General features: G+C 44.5%; 1 protein-coding gene across 1 annotated transcript in view; it reads left to right on the plus strand.

Annotated features, from left to right (window-relative positions):
- LOC309557593 (protein mono-ADP-ribosyltransferase PARP14-like) overlaps positions 1-21,534 on the plus strand; it is a 254,593-nt gene that overhangs the window by 45,930 nt on the left and 187,129 nt on the right. Inside the window, exon 8 of the mRNA XM_082260388.1 lies at positions 2,644-2,865. Coding sequence (XP_082116514.1) covers positions 2,644-2,865 — 222 coding nt within the window. The remainder of the gene's footprint in view (positions 1-2,643; positions 2,866-21,534) is intronic.

The following is a 21,534-nucleotide window of genomic DNA, read 5'->3' on the forward strand; positions in this document are numbered from 1 at the left end:
ATGGCGAGGCCTGTTCTGAGTGGAACCTGTCCTGTTAAACCGCTGTATGGTCTTGGCCACAGTGCTGCAGCTCAGTTTCAGGGTTTTGGCAATCGTCTTATTATAGCCTGGGCCATCTTCATGTAGAGCAACAAATTTTTTTCAAATCCTCAGAGAGTTCTTTGCCATGAGGTGCCATGTTGAACTTCCAGTAACCATTATGAGAGAGTGAGAGCGATAAAACCAAATTTAACACACCTGCTCCCCATTCACACCTGAGACCTTGTAACACTAACGAGTCACATGACACCGGAGAGGGAAAATGGCTAATTGGGTCAAATTTGGACATTGTCACATAGGGGTGTACTCACTTTTGTTGCCAGTGGTTTAGACATTAATGGCTGTGTGTTGAGTTATTTTGAGGGGACAGCAAATTTACACTGTTATACAAGCTGTGCTTATATCACTACAGTTGTCACATGAAAACATATAATACAATGTGTACAAAAATGTGAGGGGTGTACTCACTTTTATGAGATACTGTAAATCAAGATAATCACATACATTTTCTATCCCCATTTGGACAAAAAGGATAAGAAACCACTGGGTTGCTTCACCCATACTTACCCAGGTTAGTCAGCATAGGGTATAGGAGGGGGTAGGGGACATTTTTAGGAGTAGTTAGCTTTAGCTTGAAATTCTACAGACAGGAGACCGGCATAATCACCGGAGACATCGTCTGAGGAGGACCGGAGGAAGAAGTAGAGCCCAGGGCAAAAGAGCAGAAGAGCGGACAGCAAAAGAGCAGAAGATCGGACAGCAAAAGAGCAGAAGATCGGACAGCAAAAGAGCAGAAGACCAGGAGAGCGGAGAAGGAGAAGACCAGAGCAGAGGGAGAAGACCACCAGAGCGGAGAAAACCGGATGAAGATTTTCAATAAACTTTCCAAAACGGCTCCTGTCGTTATTTACATACACTGCCTTTTATGGGGTGAATGGGTAGGGGTACAGTGTACCCCATACCCATTCACATAGGGAGGGGGTCCGGGGTCTGTTAAAGGGGGCTTCCAGATTCCAATGAGCCCCCTGCCCGCAGACCCCCACAACCACCGGCCAGGGTTGTGGGGATGAGGCCCTTGTCCTCATCGACATGGGGGCAGGGTGCTGTGGGGTGGGGGGTGCAGAGCTCCCCCTGCCCCAAAGCACCAACACCCCCCCCATGTTGAGGGCATGTGGCCTGGTATGGTCCAGGGGGGGGGGGGGGGCGCTCGCTCGTCCCCTCCCCCTTCCTGCCCTACCGGGCTGCATGCTCGGATAAGGGTCTGGTATGGATTTTGGGGGGGACCCCACGCCGTTTTTTCGGCGTGGGGCTACCCTCAAATTCCATACCAGACCCGAAGGGCCTGGTTTGGAACCTGGGGGGGACCCCCACGCAGTTTTTTTCCCATTTTTGACGTGGAGTTCCCCCTCAAGATTCTCATCAGGATGATCCGACTTGCGGTGCGACTTCCATTCAAATCAATAGGCTCCCATAGGGAACCATTGATTTTGAGTGGAAGAAAAAAAAACGTATAACGCGGCTGAACGTACTTCATCACGTTTGGTCACGTACGGTTGCGTTTTTGCATTTGAAACGCTGGGAAACACACGTTCGAACGCAAATAATTGCGTTCCAAAAAACGTCCCTGAACTCAACTGCCTGCAAATGACTGTAAACGACCCTGTGTACATGGAAAGATAAGATAACATGAAGATGGGTTCAGGGGCTTCTAAAAAAAAACGCCCAACTGCTCCTAAACGGCCATTAACAACGTCCCATGTACATGGAGCCTTAAGCTTCGAAACCCAAGAACAAAGAATTCATTCATTGCAGCTTACTGGTCCATAGATGTGGTGGCTGCATTAGTTCTTTTATTTTCTTGCATTTTTCCCTTTATTTTCACCTGGTGATCCTGCCAGTGACACACTTCTAATCCCGGGGTGACAACACTCACCGTACTGTATCTATGAAGGAGCAGCGTTGTCACCTTTCACTTCTGAAATAAATGAGTCTGGTGCTCATTTGGTGGCCCATGAGCACCATGTGACTTGCCTGTACCACGTCCTACAATTCATGCATGATTGAAACTTGGGAAAAAATAATTGACTTTAAAGGCACATATTTAAAATGTAACAAATTTATTGGTCTACATTAAAAATATTTTTGGCATACAATAATACATTAGGAAAAGTAGAAATGGTTAAAATACGATTTGGACTAAATATAGATCCCCAAGAGGATAGGGTATTGTATATAGAACTTAATGCATGGAATAATACATCAGCCTTTACATATCCTCAAGAAATTGGGGTATCACTTTTCCTGATGAGTTCCGCTCTACCTTTCACTTCTGATTTAGACTACAGACACCTCCCCCTCTCACATCTTCACTACACAGTTGGAGGTGTTTTATAGTTCAAAGATGATAGTGAAGAAAGCTGATAAGATTGTTTGAGATTTCAGCCCACAGCGCACATTGGACATTGGATTTCTGGCAGGATCAACAGGAGTTATTCTGTACTTAGTGAAAATGTTCTTAGACTGGTAATCGAAAATGTACGCAGCTGCCACAAGTATTTAATAGATATTATATTGTAAACTAATATTTGGAATATTTTTTAACAGACAATAAGTGACATTATAAAGAAGTGTCTAAGTGAGGCCGAGGAGAGGAAGAAGGTGTCCATAACCTTTCCGGCGATCGGGACCGGGGCCCTCGCATTTCCCAGATCTACTGTCGCTGCTCTAATGTTTGAAGAAATTCTCAACTTTAGCAGCAAAAAAAAACCGGTCCATCTGAAGGAAGTGAACTTCCTGCTGCACCCCAAAGACTCCGAAACCATAAAGGTAACTAAACCAAGATATGCCACCTGACCCTGACCACTTACATACAATCCAGTACAGAGGCATGATAAATCTTAGTATCTGTTATATTCCCTGCAATCCCCAAATATGATATTATATCTGTTCTTCCCTTTGATCAGCAAATATTATATTATATCTGTTCTTCCCTGTGATCAGCAAATATTATATTATATATCTGTTAGTCCCTGTGATCAGCAAATATTATATTATATATCTGTTAGTCCCTGTGATCAGCAAATGTTATATTATATTTCTGTTATTCCCTGTGATCAACAAATATTATATTATATATCTCTGTCATATTCCCTTTGATCAGGCATTCTCAGCTGAACTCGAAAAAAAGATCGGGAGCCACAAGGAAAGCTCAGGTGAGTGATAACTGCCAGATAAAATTATGTGAATTTTGTTTGGCCTGTGCTCCTTTGTGGTGTAGTGTGTGGTCTCTGCTCCTTTGTGGTGTAGTGTGCGGTCTCTGCCCCCCTGTGGTGTAGTGTGCGTTCTCTGCTTCTCTGTAGTGTAGTGTGCGTTCTCTGCTCCTCTGTGGTGTAGTATGTGTTCTCTGCTCCTTTGTGGTGTAGTGTGCGGTCTCTGCTTCTCTGTGGTGTAGTGTGCAGTCTCTGCTTCTCTGTGATGTAGTGTGTGGTCTATGCTCCTCTGTGGTGTAGTGTGCGAACTCTGCTCCTCTGTGGTGTAGTGTGTTGCGAACTCTGCTCCTTTCTGGTGTAGTGTGTGTTCTCTGCTCCTCTGTGGTGTAGTGTGCAAACTCTGCTCCTCTGTGGTGTAGTGTGCGGTCTCTGCTCCTCTCTGGTGTAATGTGTGTTCTCTGCTTCTCTGTGGTGTAGTATGCAGTCTCTGCTTCTCTGTGATGTAGTGTGTGGTCTCTGCTCCTCTGTGGTGTAGTGTGCTAACTCTGCTCCTCTCTGGTGTAATGTGTTTTCTCTTCTTCTCTGTGGTGTAGTGTGCGGTCTCTGCTACTCTCTGGTGTAGTGTGTGTTCTATTCTTCTCTGTGGTGTAGTGTGCGGTCAGGAGCTATCACCTGACAGAGAGCTCGGAAACTGAAATCTCTTCTACAGACATGACAGACACATTAAAGTGACAGTAAACTCTGGGTATGGGGGAGAAGAGGCATTCCCAGTCACACACAGGGAGCGTTCTCCAAGACACACATAAATCTCAGCACAAAGGATCAGATTTATAAGATTAAACTGACACTGAACTCTGGTTTTAAAAAATTATATATATTTTTCAGTCTATATTCTTATCTCAGGAAAATCTTTTCTATTGTTCCTCAGACTTGAGCCTCCTCTTTTTTTTTCTGCTGTGATCTGACTTCCTGTTAGAGGGTGGCTACATTCATTCTACATGGTTCCACTCTATGTAGGAACATAGCCACCTTCTAATGCTCACTCCTGGGATGGACTATGGAACTATGGGGCTATGGGATTATGGAGCTATGGGATTATGGGGCTATGGACTGTGGGACAATGGGGCTTTGGACTATAGGGCTATGGGGCCTTGGACTATGGGGCTTTGGGACTATGGGGCTTTGGACTATGGGGCTATGGAGCTTCGGACTATGGGGCTTTGGGACTATGGGGCTTTGGGACTATGGGGCTATGGGACTATGGGGCTATGGGGCCTTGAACTAAGGGGCTATGGGACTATAGGGCTATGGACTATGGGGCTATGGATTATGGGGCTTTGGATTATTGGGCTATGGGACTATGGGGTCTTGGACTATGGGGCTATGGTACTATGGGGCTTTGGACTATGGGACATTGGACTATGGGGCTGTGGACTATGGAGCTATGGGACTATGGGGCCTTGGACTATGGAGCTATGGGACTATAGGGCCTTGAACTATGGGGCTATGGGACTATAGGGCTATGGATTGTGGGGTTATGGGGCTATGGACTATGGGGCTATGGATTATGGGGTTTTGGATTATGGGGCTTTGGACTATGGGGCTAGAGACTATGGGACTATGTGGCTATGGACTATGGGGCTAGAGACTATGGGGCTATGGAGCTATGGACTATGGGGCTATGGATTATGGAGTTTTGGATTATTGAGCTATGGGACTATGGGGCCTTGGAATATAGGGCTATGGGACTATGGGGCTATGGTACTATGGGTCTATGGACTATGGGACATTGGACTATGGGGCTGTGGACTATGGGGCTATGGGGCTATGGGACTATGGGGCCTTGGACTATAGGGCTATGGGACTATGGGGCTAGAGACTATGGGGCTATGGAGCTATGGACTATGGGACTATGGGGCTATGGATTATGGGGCTTTGGATTATTGGGCTATGGGACTATAGGGCCTTGGACTATGGGGCTATGGGACTATGGGGCTATGGTACTATGGGTCTTTGGACTATGGGACATTGGACTATGAGGCTGTGGACTATGGGGCTATGGGACTATGGGACCTTGGACTATGGGTCTATTGGACTATAGGGCCTTGAACTATGGGGCTATGGGACTATAGGGCTATGGACTGTGGGTTTATGGGGCTATGGACTATGGGGCTATGGATTATGGGACTATGGGTCTTTGGATTATGGGTCTTTGGACTATGGGGCTTTGGACTATGGGGCTATGGACTATGTGGCTAGAGACTAAGGGACTATGGGGCTATGGACTATGAACTATGTGGCGATGGACTATGGGGCTAGAGACTATGGGGTTATGGGGCTATGTGCTATGGGACTATGGGGCTATGGGATTATGGGGCTATGGACTATGGGGCCTTGGACTATGGGACTATGGGGCTATGGGGCTTTGGACTATAGGGCTACAGACTATGGGGCTATGGACTATAGGATGTGTAGTGTGACCACGGCTAATGTGTACCGCTCCTTCAAAACAAATGGAAGTGAGGAGGGAAAAGGAGAGGCGCAGGGGCTAATGGAGGACATTACAAGGAGGCAAAGAGCAGTCAGAAACAATTAAATGAAGAATAGATTGCAGGGCCATTAAATAGTGGATGTTCATGGATTACCTTTTGGAGAATAAGGATATCTTTTAGTGTTACTTTAATACAGAAAAAACTGATATGAGGTTCTGCAGTCACAGGAGATGATTGGCTGAAATTCTGAGGGATGATCAAACCGCTGCGGGATGCACATTCCGCATTTATTTACCATATTTGTCTGATCAGTAGAACAGTTTTGGATCATCCAATAACTGTCATTGTGTCTCTAACAGTCAGGAGTTCAGCGCAGGGAACGCACGAGATGAAGATCGGACCGCTCACATTTCAGGTGAAGAAAGGAGACGTAACCATGGAAACAGCCGATGTGATTGTCAGTTTATCCACATCAGGTATAGAAAAAAAACAAATATTAAATGATATTTGTGTTATGAGCCCGGCTCAGCATTGGTTTATATACATATATACACACACATGTATTGTGGGTGAGATGCATGTCCTACACACCAGGCTCCAAGACTCCATCCTTTAAATAAAGTTCTAGAGTCATCCCACTCCAAAAGTCTATTGCTCATGTATCGCTACCCCGGCAGGAGTCGCGGGTATGTTTGCCCAGGTCGTCCCCACCTTTTGCAAAAAGTAGTTGACCTCACTCAGGATTAGGATGAAAACATGGAAGTGTTTATTCCTCACCACCGGTAACAAACTTGGCAGTACATCACAGGAACAAGTACATTGGTTGACGCGTTTCACGATACTGTTGATCGCTTACTCATATGGTTATGAGTAAGCGATCAACAGTATCGTGAAGCGCGTCAACCAATGTACTTGTTCCTGTGATGTACTGCCAAGTTTATTACCGGTGGTGAGTAATACACACTTCCATGTTTTCATCTTAATCCTGAGTGCGGTCAACTACTTTTTGTTTTGGATGTTACTTGGACTACGGATCCGACTCGCACCTGGAAATCTTGTCTCACCTGAGCGACTCTGTCTGTGTAAGGATTTACTTGTCCCCACCTTTTGCTCCACAGCTGGGCACAAAGTATTTCCCAAAGCCAGGTACACGCTTACACTTCTGCTCATTGTCTCCGATGGTCAGTCTTGGTGTTTTTTTTTTTGTTTTGTTGTTTTATTGGAAAATTTGGATAGGTAAGGGATATAGTGGGATTCTTCCAAATCCAAATTGAACGATTCACACTGAGGACTCCTAACTTCCTTTCTTAGTGAAAGTAGGCTGAAGTCTTTGCAGAAGACAAATACAGACTTCTTCACCACAGCAGAAAACTGACTGCAGAACTGAGCAATGTCCCTTAGCAAAGAAATGGACAATCCTAGACACTACCAACATTCTTCTTTGCGTGGGCCCTCAGCTGACTTAGAGTACAAGAGGGTATAACTGTGTAAGGATCCTTAGGGTTTCACAAGGCTTGTGAAGCACTACCAGCAAGCCTTCTCTCAGCTATAGTAGGACGAGGGTCAGCCACACACACTTTAGGCCCTCAGGCCTCCCACCTGAGGCCCCATGTCAGCATTTGAGGCCCTCAGGTTGCCCACCTGAGGCCACATGGCAGCAAGTGCCGGAGGAGGCAACGCCTCACCTCCAGCCTGGTGCAATCTCTTAGGAATGACCCTGAGCCAATGTGCTTCTAGAATATAAATACAGGCACACAGCATGCCTAGGGGCACCGCCCCTTGCAATTGAGCCAGGGCTGTATGAATATTCATGCTCTCCTCTGTATGGTTTCCACCTACTATCCAGCACTTTCCATAGTTGCTAGAAACTTCAAGACAGCATGAGCAGCACCAGAGTACACTGAGCAGACTACACTAGCCGATCATAGCTCTCTGTTAAGCAGACAGAAGTTACATTTACCAAGCTGTTCCTCTGTTAAGCAGAGAAACAAAAAACCATTGCACACTTATCCTAGGACCTACCTAGGAGGGTGCTACACTCATATCACCAGGTTCTTTAGGCGTCCTTCACATGACCATTAGGCCACTGTGACAGTGCTAGGCCCTTAGTATAGGAAAAATGCACACAAGATTTGCATTAAGCCAGAGCAACGAAGGCTTAGGCACCCTAGTGGGGACACTAAGAACTGCACTCTCTAATTGCCTAAACATGTCATGTGAAATGAGCATTAAGCCACAACTCCAGATCTAGAAGCAAGCAGGAACCAACAGAGTCAATCCTCTAGTAACTTGCAGCTAACTTCTTGCACTGTTAACACTAAGCACTCAAGACTCACTACAGCTGGAGAAAACTACTTCCCAGGTGTGCAGCATTTAGCAACTGGTACCGCAGGGCCTGGACCGGCATCCACCAACCCAGCAATTCCCATCACCTCACTCCCAGTGACATGTTCAGCTGTTGCTACTGGATACAGGAAATGCACTTCCCTCTATAACTATGTGCTTATTTTTTCTCCTGGGGTCACCTCTACAAAACCTTCCCGTGACTTCCAGGATAGGTCCCCAAATACAAGATCGGTCCAAGCACATGGGGAACTGGCCGACAGTGATGGGGCCAAGCTCAATTTTCCTCTTTACCAGAGGAGCTGTCACCCTTGCCAAGTCACCTATTCCCTGGCTGGTTGGTTTATTAAGCGATGATACATACACAACTGTCCCTAGCAATGGCAATATAGCCTATACTAGACAGCAACTACTTACCGGACTAAGTTATACTGTATCTACTCTAACCTACAGTCCCCTTGATGTAAGCCCTGTTCTTTAGGTACACCAGGCATGTACCCCTTTGGGAGACTTCAGATCAGACATTTCAAGAAACAACAAGAGTCTTTACTGAAGTAGTGCAAAACATACACAAACAGTTCCTCTATAACAGCTTCACATATATTACTGTACAGAGGTTCTCTAAGTGCCCCTCGAGTAGTCATACCTGAATTAGCAACAAAGTCAATTGACAGTCCTTTAGAGGCAAAAATCCATTAGGGCAATAAATCCACAAGAGGCAGCATGTAGTCCCATAGATTCCATAATTTGGCAATAATCCACAAAAAGGATAATCAATCCATGATGGGTAGCTAAGAATCCACAAAGTTCTCAGCTTCCCAGCCCCTCAGGGAACACCAACTAGGCCCCCCCAGGCAAAGTTCAGCAGCATAACAGCTTACATTTTGGCAGTATTTTAGCAGCGACCTCAGAGGAAGAGCTCTCTAGGACAGTAAGTAGCCCCCATTTATATTGGATAACCTGAAGGGGGCAGTGGATCTCAGAAAGTTGGCAGTAAAAGTTGGCCAGCAACATTAACCCCTTCTTCTCAGATCCATCCACCTAGCAGGGCCAACCCAGGGACACAGTGCACACATCAACATTGTAACAGTTTTAGTTGAAGGACAACAAACTTGAACCAGATGGCTGCAGAACATGATTCAGTAAGAAAAAACATGGGTAGGATGGTGCCTTCAATCCTGTGTCCAGGTCTTCCTTGTTTGTAGTGTGTATGTGGAACAAGGACGGGCTCCTGGAATTGTTACCCACCATCTGCAGTAAGAGGAATGGACATCTCTGCTGAGCGGTGGCTTTATCTGAGATTCCTCTCTGCCATGTATCCCGAGTTTCCCTACCCTTCCTAGGCACGCAGGATGGCCAAGGTGGGTGTCAGCAGGGAGAGGGAAAGGCAATAAGTGAACATCCATTTGCTGATCATCTTTGTGCTGAGTAAAACCGGAAGCAACAAGGTTCTTGTCATATTTTATGTCAAAGCTCTCATTCCCTGGCTGCTGTTCCCAGGGAAGAAGCTGATCAAGGACAATATATGCTTGATCAGCTTCATTGGGGTCCAGAGTGTAAGATTCTGGTACCTCTAGTACCCTTATTTACTACTTTCTTTTCAATGCGTCCCACCTTTCCCTTTAGGTGGTACGCATATACCTTTAAGAACGATGAGGTCACTGCTGAGCGCCGCAGAGCGGCTATTTCAACCGCCGGCGGTCTCACTCACATCGTTTGTTCAACCTGCTTGGCTGTCCACATGCTTGCTAGTGTGTCTCGCTGTCGGAACCTCCAGTTGCTTTCCTTTGCCTTGAACAGACCGGAACCTCGCTCCTGATCCGTGTATCTCGCTACCGGATCACTCCTCATTACTGGACCCCGCTACTAACCTGCTCTCTAGTGATAAGTACCCCACAGGGGAACCCTCCATAAAACCTACTTACACTATATCTATTGCTCACTAAGGACTGTCACTCTCTATGCAATACTAAACCTATCATCTGCACTGTTATTTAGATTGCTAGCTCTTGAGCTACTAACATCTATCCTTGCACTGGGTTAGTCTCTCCTGTATGTCATCTGCTATCCTACCACCTACTACCATACATGATTGCTAACCTATCTGCATCCTACCTGTTACCATCTATACTCTCCTGAACATTTCTCTCAAGTGCTTGCCATCTACTGTCACTGTTCATACCTGTCCCTTCAGCACATCACCACTATACTGCTATATACATCTATCACTCCAGGAACATCTTATTGTGTGTATATTTGTATGCTGAATCAGGCAGGCCACAGTGATGAGTCTTGGGAGTTGGAATTTGTATTTCAACACATCTCTACATGACTGCTGAGTGGATATTTCTGCAGCTGCAAATCCATCTTGTTACAAAAACGCAGGAGCGTTACACAGAGGTGATATTTTGGGTCTATTAGCCTATCCTTAAAGAAAACTGGTTTATTGGATATTTCAAACTTTGTTAACAAATAAAAAACTGAAAAATTGGGCGCGCAAAATTATTCAGCCCCTTTACTTTCAGTGCAGCAAACTCTCTCCAGAAGTTCAGTGAGGATCTCTGAATGATCCAATGTTGACCTAAATGACTAATGATGATAAATAGAATCCACCTGTGTGTAATCAAGTCTCCGTATAAATGCACCTGCACTGTGATAGTCTCAGAGCTCCGTTTAATGCGCCGAGAGCATTATGAAGAACAAGGAACACACCAGGCAGGTCCGAGATACTGTTGTGGAGAAGTTTAAAGCCGGATTTGGATACAAAAAGATTTCCCAAGCTATAAACATCCCAAGGAGCGCTGTGCAAGCGATAATATTGAAATGGAAGGAGTATCAGACCACTGCAAATCTACGAAGACCTGGCCGTCCCTCTAAACTTTCAGCTCATACAAGGAGAAGACTGATCAGAGATGCAGCCAAGAGGCCCATGATCACTCTGGATGAACTGCAGAGATCTACAGCTGAGGTGGGAGACTCTGTCCATAGGACAACAATCAGTCGTATACTGCACAAATCTGGCCTTTATGGAAGAGTGGCAGGAAGAAAGCCATTTCTTAAAGATATCCATAAAAGTGTCGTTTAAAGTTTGCCACAAGCCACCTGGGAGTCACCAAACATGTGGAAGAAGGGGCTCTGCTCAGATGAAACCAAAATCAAACTTTTTGGCAACAATGCAAAACGTTATGTTTGGCGTAAAAGCAACACAGCTCATCACCCTGAACACACCATCCCCACTGTCAAACATGGTGGTGGCAGCATCATGGTTTGGGCCTGCTTTTCTTCAGCAGGGACAGGGAAGATGGTTAAAATTGATGGGAAGATGGATGGAGCCAAATACAGGACCATTCTGGAAGAAAACCTGATGGAGTCTGCAAAAGACCTGAGACTGGGACGGAGATTTGTCTTCCAACAAGACAATGATCCAAAACATATAGCAAAATCTACAATGGAATGGTTCACAAATAAACATATCCAGGTGTTAGAATGGCCAAGTCAAAGTCCAGACCTGAATCCAATCGAGAATTTGTGGAAAGAACTGAAAACTGCTGTTCACAAACTCTCTCCATCCAATCTCACTGAGCTCGAGCTGTTTTGCAAGGAGGAATGGGCAAAAATTTCAGTCTCTCGATGTGCAAAACTGCTAGAGACATACCCCAAGCGACTTACAGATGTAATCGCAGCAAAAGGGGGCGCTAAAAAGTATTAACTTAAGGGGGCTGAATAATTTTGCACGCCCAATTTTTCAGTTTTTTATTTGTTAACAAAGTTTGAAATATCCAATAAATTTCGTTCCACTTCATGATTGTGTCCCACTTGTTGTTGATTCTTCACAAAAAATTACAGTTTTATATCTTTATGTTTGAAGTCTGAAATGTGGCAAAAGGTCGAAAAGTTCAAGGGGGCCGAATACTTTCGCAAAGCACTGTACTACAAATAAGAAATATATTGTGAAAATAAACAATAAAATAAACAATAAGCAGTCTTTAATATACCCTGTCTTCTGCTGGACAGCTTTTAGGGGCCCAATTCTTATGTTGGAGCACTCAGGATAATGTCCCTTTAAGCACTGATAAAGGCGCTGGCTCTGCGATACTTGCAGGCAACATTGTTCTTCTCTTGTCCAAGCATAACACAGCAGTTTTTGTTTTTTTGCTATTTTGCTAAACCTTTGTGCAGTGGTAATGCTTGGACCTTAGAAGGAGGGGGTAGACACTTTAGAAGGTTGTCCTGAAAATGTAGCTGTTAATGCAAATAAGAAAGTATCACAGACAAAACTCAACTGTGTCTCAGCCCCAACACTGATTCTGTCCTCCATTTCCTCCTGCACAGAAACCAAGCAATTGCAAAACATCGGAGGAACTTCATTGAAGAAAATCCTCATCTCCGACAAATTTCAACCAGATAAGCTGAAACAAAGTGTGAAAAACGTTCTCCAAGACTGCGAGAGGCAGAAAAATTCATCCGTTGTGTTGTCTACCATGGACTCAGGTTGGTAACATAGAGCCGAAGTCAGGGGGGCTTTCTGTATAATGACACACATACAATCAGGCCCGTCGCGTCAAGGCAGGCAAAACAAGCAATTGCTTGGGGCCCCGAGCTGGCCTGGGCCCCAAGACCCAAGACACAGACTGACATTATCCCAAAAACCCAAAACACAAACGCCGCGGCCCCGGGCCGCGCCTCACACACACAGGCCGGCCTTACAACACACAGGCGGCCTGTGACAGGCCGGCGGGCGGGCGCACAGTGGAGGAGCGGCATGACGTCACGCGGCGCCGGCTCGCTAGGGGGAAAGTGCGCGGCGGTGCGCATCTGCGTAGTGCGCACCAGCCCCGCCCCAGCCTAGGCAGCCTAAAGCGCGCGTGGGAGTGGCGCCACCTCACCAGGCCTGCAAACTTCGCCAGAGAGAGACACACCACAAATCATCACATCCTCCTCACACACGTGGACCCAGACCAGGCCAGCGACAGGTATGATCACACTGACAGTCTGTCACTCCATTTTTTCGTGCAAAAATTGGACCAATTGTCCAATTGGGATCAATACCTACCTGTTAACAGACAGCTGGATAGTCCCATAGCATAATGGTGGGGGAACGGGAAGGGCGATAATATCTGGCAACTTTGCGTGTGTGCGGGGGGGCCTCCATGTCCATTTTGCTTGGGGCCCCCAAATTCCTTCAAACGGCCCTGCATACAATCCACAGAGAGAATATGAAGTTTAATGTTCAGCCCATCATGGAAATCTCTGGACTGTCTGTGCTCCTTCACACAAATCAATGGTTTTCATTACAATGACCCAATCTGCCATCATAAGAACACGCAACACTCATTGACACAGGAAACCATGTGTGCCATACCAACTACAAGAGAAGCTATTCTCAGCCAGGGTTTGGTGGAAGCCTAGCGTTCCTCCAGAAGAAGCTAGGGGGTTTCGTGAGCTGTGGCTGATTGACCTCCAATCTGATAGTGACTGCATAGTTCTGGGGTCAGTTCTACATGGAAGAGCCAGCAGCACTGCACTAATGATGTTTTTTTTTAGCAGTCTCTAAGGGTGCAAATCTAATCATTACTGTAAGGGGGGCATTTTTCCCACTGACCACCAATGTAAGGAGCTCTGTACTGTGGAGGTGGGGGTGAGGGAGGAGCTTTGTAGTGGTGTTTGTTCCAATTCAGCTACATTTCCTTTTAGTAACACCGCCAACTCAGGGACATTTTTTTCTTCAGTGACACCAACAACCCTGGAACAGGTTTTCCATTTAGTGACACCAACAGCCCTGGGACAGGTTTTCTTTTTTAGTGACACCACTGACTTGGATATCTTTTCAGTGTCACTACCAACCTAGGAACATGTTTTATTGTTCATTACAACATTGACTCAGAGACATTTTTTCCTTCTAGTGGCACTGCCAACCCAAGGACATTTTTTTCCTTCACCGTTGTATTTGTGCACCGATCTTTAACTTTTTAGTTTGCTATATTGTACCACAAACTTCAATATTATTCCATCGCATGGCACAAATGATACAAACATAGGCTATTGGCCTTGTCCCTTTATCCACCCGGGGGGGGGGGGCTTTGGAGTTTCAGTCTTGTCTGAAAGGTGGGGGGGTTTTGGGTTGCTGAGGGGGGCACAATTTCCCATCTTCCCTCTGGCCACTGTATGATCTTGTCCCAGCAGTGGGTGGAAGTAAATTAAAAAATGACTTTGTATGAAAAAAGGTAGACATAGATCAGAGTGAATTTGGATTGATAAAGAAAGAAGTACACAAAGTCCTTCTTACCCCCCAGCTCCTCCAGTAACGTTATGCAAAACCCAACATCATTATCTACCTTCATTGCATGTATACAATATCTGAGGTCAGTGGTATGGAGCCTGTGATGTAGTCTTTATTTTTATATTTACATGACATACATTTTTAATACAGGTCCAGGCTGGTAATGCCACATATATATATATAAATAATGATTACGTAGTAACGTCCACTTATCATTGGCAGGTTTGGGGGTGGCATCCTCCGCTACAGTGGCCGAAGCCGTTTTAGATGCAGTGATGGAATTTGCTGGTCATAACTCACCCAAATCAGTTCTAATGGTGAAACTGATCACTCCGCTTCAGCAAATCGTAGATGATTTCCTCAATGCCATGAAGGCAAAGGTTGGATCCGCTGCAGCAAAACAATCCTCCTTGCTGTCGCTGTCTGGATTTTCTAAGATCACGAAATGTGAGTGCTGATACCTTTATACCGATCATGTTTCGCCTCTGTTAGTTGGCTGTTTTTGGAGCAGACTACAATAGATTGAATCTCATTGGCTGATACTGCACTATGCACTGCTGCTTATTTATTATTGGATGGTATGGTCTGTGAAACCTTCTTCTCTACATCAACCTGGTGTGACTCTTCCTACAGAGTTCAGTTACATGCAGTGGCGGCCGGTGTGTTGGGGGCGCAGAGGCGCCGCCCGCTCATCCATGCGTCCGGCCCCCTAATCTGCATGCAGGGCGCCAGACGCATGGAGCTTAATGGGGATTTTTTTTTTTTACATCACCTGATTAGAGCCAGAGGCTCTAATAGGGCGATGCAAAGGGTGGGCTCGGGGGGCGCAGAGCAGTGCGCCCGAGCCCACCCACTGTGTGACAATAGCGAATGAAAATTCGCTATTGCCACACCGATCCTCCTCCTGGCCAATCAGGAAGTGCGTCCGATACGCGCTTCCTGATTGGCTGCAAGGCAAACCTCATAGAAAGAGTTCTGGCGCTACTCCAACAGGTAGTTTCCTGAAAATATCATGCAAACATGTAAAACACAAATATCCATAAAAACACTGTTCGCCCAATCCTAAGTATTGGATAGCTTGTAGATGTGATGAGGAGAAATTAAAGGATGGCGCTCAGGTGTGTTAATAGCTGATAATTACCCCAAAGGAGACATAGATAAATGATCCAATAAAAGTTTATTCCATGAATCCAAAGATAAAAAGCAATGTGTTAAATGAGTGATTCCTCCTACCAGTCCATGAAGTCTCTGTATATCACTGCTGCCTCAGCACGACTCCCTGATGTGAATCCCAGGGAAAGGAGAAAGCTGGCAGATGGAGATGGCATAGAGAAGCGGGTCCCAGCGGAGATAGGGGCTCACACGGTCCGGTGTGCGGCCGCTTCCTGGACCGGAGCCCACGCTGTGCTACGCTGATGCCCGCTGTGAGCGCCGAGGGATCGCACACTGATGACGTCACCGCTATCAGCGCTGTCAGCCGAGTGTGTGTCCGCGGCCGGCGGAGGAATCACCTGAAGGACGGGGAGCTTGGAGGAAGATGCTCGCTCGCTTCTACAGAGCCTCCCGATTGCCACAACGACATGTTTCGCTACATTGGTAGCTTTGTCAAGTTGTGGCAGGAGGCAATCGGGGGCTCTAAGAAGCCAAATGGTGGGTGGGGTAGGCTAATTAGCCAATAAGAAAAAGCCCCACTATATGTTAATGAAACTACAAAGTGCTGATAGAAAAATGAAACAAAAGAAGAAAGATATATGTAATAATTATAATAATAAATGTGAAAAAAATATGAAAAAAATATATAAAAAAATATATAAAAACAAAAATTATATAAAAAAAAAAAAAAAAAAAAAAATTTTTGGAAAATGATGAATAAAAAGTTTTAAATCTTATAAATATTAGTGTTGGGCATGTTGGAAACACAGAATACTTCATGGAGGTAGGAGCTTGTTAATACAAACATTGTCATATGTATAAATAAATAATCCACTCAACATACCAAATTGTATACCCATATGATGATATACACATAGCCCTTCTACCGTCATTGACAAACCATAAGGGACATCATAGAGAAATATGTGGCTATCAATATGACCTAGAAATAAAATAATAAATAAATGGGTGTATACCCTAACATAAAAAACTCTCCATGACCACCTGGGTCTTACCGTATATTCGCAGGCTTAATATTAAAATACCAAAAAGTATATATAAAATAAAAATATTAAAAATATTACACCAGCAGATTAAAAAGTTAAAACCTACATTTAGACAAGACAATTAACCTCTAGTTCTTCATTGAGGCCTTGGGGCGCTAGGCAATTGAATTTATAAATCCAATAAGTCTCTCTTTTGCATAAAAGAGAGAAACGCTCATTTTCGGTCAAAGTACCTTTCGGAATACTTTCTATTGCCATGACCTCTAATTTCCTAAAATCCTTGTTGTGGAACTTTAAGAAATGACGTGGGACACTATGCTTTTCGCATCCCTTGTGGATGAATCGGCGATGTTCTCCTATTCTTTTACGTAATGTCCGCATAGTGCGACCCACATAAATCAATTGGCATGGACATCTTAATACATATATCACAAATTCAGTAGAGCATGTGATGAATTGCTTGGTGTGAAAGATGTCATCCCCGTTTTTGATGGAGGTGCAAGCTTGCACTATGGATTGACAAGTCAGGCAACCGCGTTTCTTGCACTGATAGGTGCCAATGCGGTTATCAAAATAAAACCTGATGTCATTGGAAGCTCGCACCTGGGGTTTAAGTTTACTTGGGGCTAAGATGTTTTTAATTGTGCGTGCCCTTTTGAAAGTAACCTGTGGTACTGAAGGTAAATTGGGACCTAATCTACTGTCAAGATGAAGAATATTAAAATGCTTCTTGATAATGTGTGAAATGGCCCTATGTTGATCATTGTAGCCAGTTATGAACCTAACTGTATTTTTGTTGTTATTGTCGGCTTGGTTGCGTATCTGAGTCGATTTAGGCTCCAAATGTGATCTAAAAGCCTCCTCAACAAGGGGTAATGGAAACCCCTTGTCTAGGAAGCATTCCTTCATTCTGGTTCCTTGATCACAATAATCCGTTAATTTGGAACAGTTACGCCGGAGTCTATGAAATTGACCCCCTGGGATGTTACGTTTCCAGGCGGGGTGATGACAACTTGCATAATGTAAGTATGAATTGCCACTGGTGGATTTTCTGTGGTTCTTACTAATAATGTTTGGGCCTTCATGGGATAGCACCAAATCTAGAAAAACCAACTCATTGGGGTCGATGACGGATGTAAAGGACAACCCCAACGAGTTGGCATTGCAATGTGCCACAAATGCCTCAAACATTGCCTTGTCGCCACTCCAAATGAGGATAACATCAATATATCGTCCGTAAAAGACGACATATTGGGCAAAAGGATTGTTATGCCAGACGTGGTGCTCTTCCCATAGGCCCATGGTCAGATTGGCATATACTGGAGCAAAGTTGGCCCCCATGGCGGTACCCTTGATCTGTAAATAAAACTGGTCCAAAAATGAAAAATAATTGTGACGTAAGCAAAATTCAATACAGTCCACTAAAAATATGGACTGCAATGAATTGAAGGAACCAGAGTGACTCAAAAAATATGTAACGGCCTGAAGTCCTACTTCGTGTGGTATGGAAGTATATAATGACGTAACGTCAAGAGAGGCCCACATATAATTATCTTCCCATATGTAAGGTTTTAAAGCATCAAGTACTTGTGAAGAGTCTCTGATATATGAGGGCAGTTGACACACCAAGGGTTGAAGGAAGAAGTCTATATATTTTGAAATGCCGCTTGTGAAGCTATTGGTACTTGCCACGATCGGTCTCCCTGGTGGCTGTATTAAAGACTTGTGTACCTTTGGCAAATGATAAAAATACGGAGTACTGACTTCTCCTGGAAGTAAAAATTTTTTCTCTTTGTCATTAATGACACCTTGGTTGATTTGAGTTCAAGTTTGTACTTGGGAAGTGGATCACTGGGTAGCTTGATATAAGTCTCAGTGTCGGCCAATAGTCGATTGGCCTCACTGAGATAATCAATTTTATTCTGTACAACCAGACTACCTCCCTTATCAGCCTGCTTCACAATGATGCCCTCGTTACTAGTGAGGGCTTTCAAAGCTAACTTCTCCATTTTACTGAGATTACTGTGAAATGTGTCCCTAGGGGATTTACAGAGTTTGATAAGATCTCTGTATACCGCCTGGTAGTAGGTCTCAATATATGGACCCTTTGAGTGGACTGGATTGAAGGACGAGCTAGGTCTAAGGCTACTAAAGCGTACTTCAGGATCCATCAATAATAATTCTGATAATTCTAAGGAAGAATCACCCGTCCATAATTCTTCTAATATATGTAACGCTTCCTCATCAAGTATGGTCGGAAGGTCAATTCCCGTCAGTTGGGGTGAAGTAACCTCAACTGAGTTGGCTAATAACCCATTGGCCTGGTTGTTGGCAAAATGCCTTTTTATTGTTAACTGGCGGACAAATCTATTCAAATCTTTAAATAAGTTAAATTCATTTGGCCCTGTGGACGGTGAAAAACCTAGACCTTCGTCTTTTACGGACGATATATTGATGATGTTATCCTCATTTGGAGTGGCGACAAGGCAATGTTTGAGGCATTTGTGGCACATTGCAATGCCAACTCGTTGGGGTTGTCCTTTACATCCGTCATCGACCCCAATGAGTTGGTTTTTCTAGATTTGGTGCTATCCCATGAAGGCCCAAACATTATTAGTAAGAACCACAGAAAATCCACCAGTGGCAATTCATACTTACATTATGCAAGTTGTCATCACCCCGCCTGGAAACGTAACATCCCAGGGGGTCAATTTCATAGACTCCGGCGTAACTGTTCCAAATTAACGGATTATTGTGATCAAGGAACCAGAATGAAGGAATGCTTCCTAGACAAGGGGTTTCCATTACCCCTTGTTGAGGAGGCTTTTAGATCACATTTGGAGCCTAAATCGACTCAGATACGCAACCAAGCCGACAATAACAACAAAAATACAGTTAGGTTCATAACTGGCTACAATGATCAACATAGGGCCATTTCACACATTATCAAGAAGCATTTTAATATTCTTCATCTTGACAGTAGATTAGGTCCCAATTTACCTTCAGTACCACAGGTTACTTTCAAAAGGGCACGCACAATTAAAAACATCTTAGCCCCAAGTAAACTTAAACCCCAGGTGCGAGCTTCCAATGACATCAGGTTTTATTTTGATAACCGCATTGGCACCTATCAGTGCAAGAAACGCGGTTGCCTGACTTGTCAATCCATAGTGCAAGCTTGCACCTTCATCAAAAACGGGGATGACATCTTTCACACCAAGCAATTCATCACATGCTCTACTGAATTTGTGATATATGTATTAAGATGTCCATGCCAATTGATTTATGTGGGTCGCACTATGCGGACATTACGTAAAAGAATAGGAGAACATCGCCGATTCATCCACAAGGGATGCGAAAAGCATAGTGTCCCACGTCATTTCTTAAAGTTCCACAACAAGGATTTTAGGAAATTAGAGGTCATGGCAATAGAAAGTATTCCGAAAGGTACTTTGACCGAAAATGAGCGTTTCTCTCTTTTATGCAAAAGAGAGACTTATTGGATTTATAAATTCAATTGCCTAGCGCCCCAAGGCCTCAATGAAGAACTAGAGGTTAATTGTCTTGTCTAAATGTAGGTTTTAACTTTTTAATCTGCTGGTGTAATATTTTTAATATTTTTATTTTATATATACTTTTTGGTATTTTAATATTAAGCCTGCGAATATACGGTAAGACCCAGGTGGTCATGGAGAGTTTTTTATGTTAGGGTATACACCCATTTATTTATTATTTTATTTCTAGGTCATATTGATAGCCACATATTTCTCTATGATGTCCCTTATGGTTTGTCAATGACGGTAGAAGGGCTATGTGTATATCATCATATGGGTATACAATTTGGTATGTTGAGTGGATTATTTATTTATACATATGACAATGTTTGTATTAACAAGCTCCTACCTCCATGAAGCATTCTGTGTTTCCAACATGCCCAACACTAATATTTATAAGATTTAAAACTTTTTATTCATAATTTTCCAAAAATTTTTTTTTTTTTTTTTTTATATAATTTTTGTTTTTATATATTTTTTTATATATTTTTTTCATATTTTTTTCACATTTATTATTATAATTATTAAATATATCTTTCTTCTTTTGTTTCATTTTTCTATCAGCACTTTGTAGTTTCATTAACATATAGTGGGGCTTTTTCTTATTGGCTAATTAGCCTACCCCACCCACCATTTGGCTTCTTAGAGCCCCCGATTGCCTCCTGCCACAACTTGACAAAGCTACCAATGTAGCGAAACATGTCGTTGTGGCAATCGGGAGGCTCTGTAGAAGCGAGCGAGCATCTTCCTCCAAGCTCCCCGTCCTTCAGGTGATTCCTCCGCCGGCCGCGGACACACACTCGGCTGACAGCGCTGATAGCGGTGACGTCATCAGTGTGCGATCCCTCGGCGCTCACAGCGGGCATCAGCGTAGCACAGCGTGGGCTCCGGTCCAGGAAGCGGCCGCACACCGGACCGTGTGAGCCCCTATCTCCGCTGGGACCCGCTTCTCTATGCCATCTCCATCTGCCAGCTTTCTCCTTTCCCTGGGATTCACATCAGGGAGTCGTGCTGAGGCAGCAGTGATATACAGAGACTTCACGGACTGGTAGGAGGAATCACTCATTTAACACATTGCTTTTTATCTTTGGATTCATGGAATAAACTTTTATTGGATCATTTATCTATGTCTCCTTTGGGGTAATTATCAGCTATTAACACACCTGAGTGCCATCCTTTAATTTCTCCTCAAGGCAAACCTCATGCCTTTGGCCAAGGAGGAGGCAGGAGCGGGAGGACTGCAGGAGACACGCCTGGGGACAGAGTGAGTCGAAGCCGCCACCGCCGGGACTGAAGAGAAGCCACCGCCAGGTAAGTGCACTGGTCTCGGGGGGGGGCCACACTGCATTGAGGGAGCACGCACGCTGGTCTCTGCATTGATGGGGGCACGCTGTGGCGCTCTGCATTGATTGGGGGTCATGCTGTGGCACTCTACAATGATTGGGGACAATGCTGTGG

This window comes from Pelophylax lessonae, assembly GCF_965119305.1.
Source record: "Pelophylax lessonae genome assembly, chromosome: 6".
In the NCBI taxonomy this organism is placed as follows: Eukaryota; Metazoa; Chordata; class Amphibia; order Anura; family Ranidae; genus Pelophylax; species Pelophylax lessonae.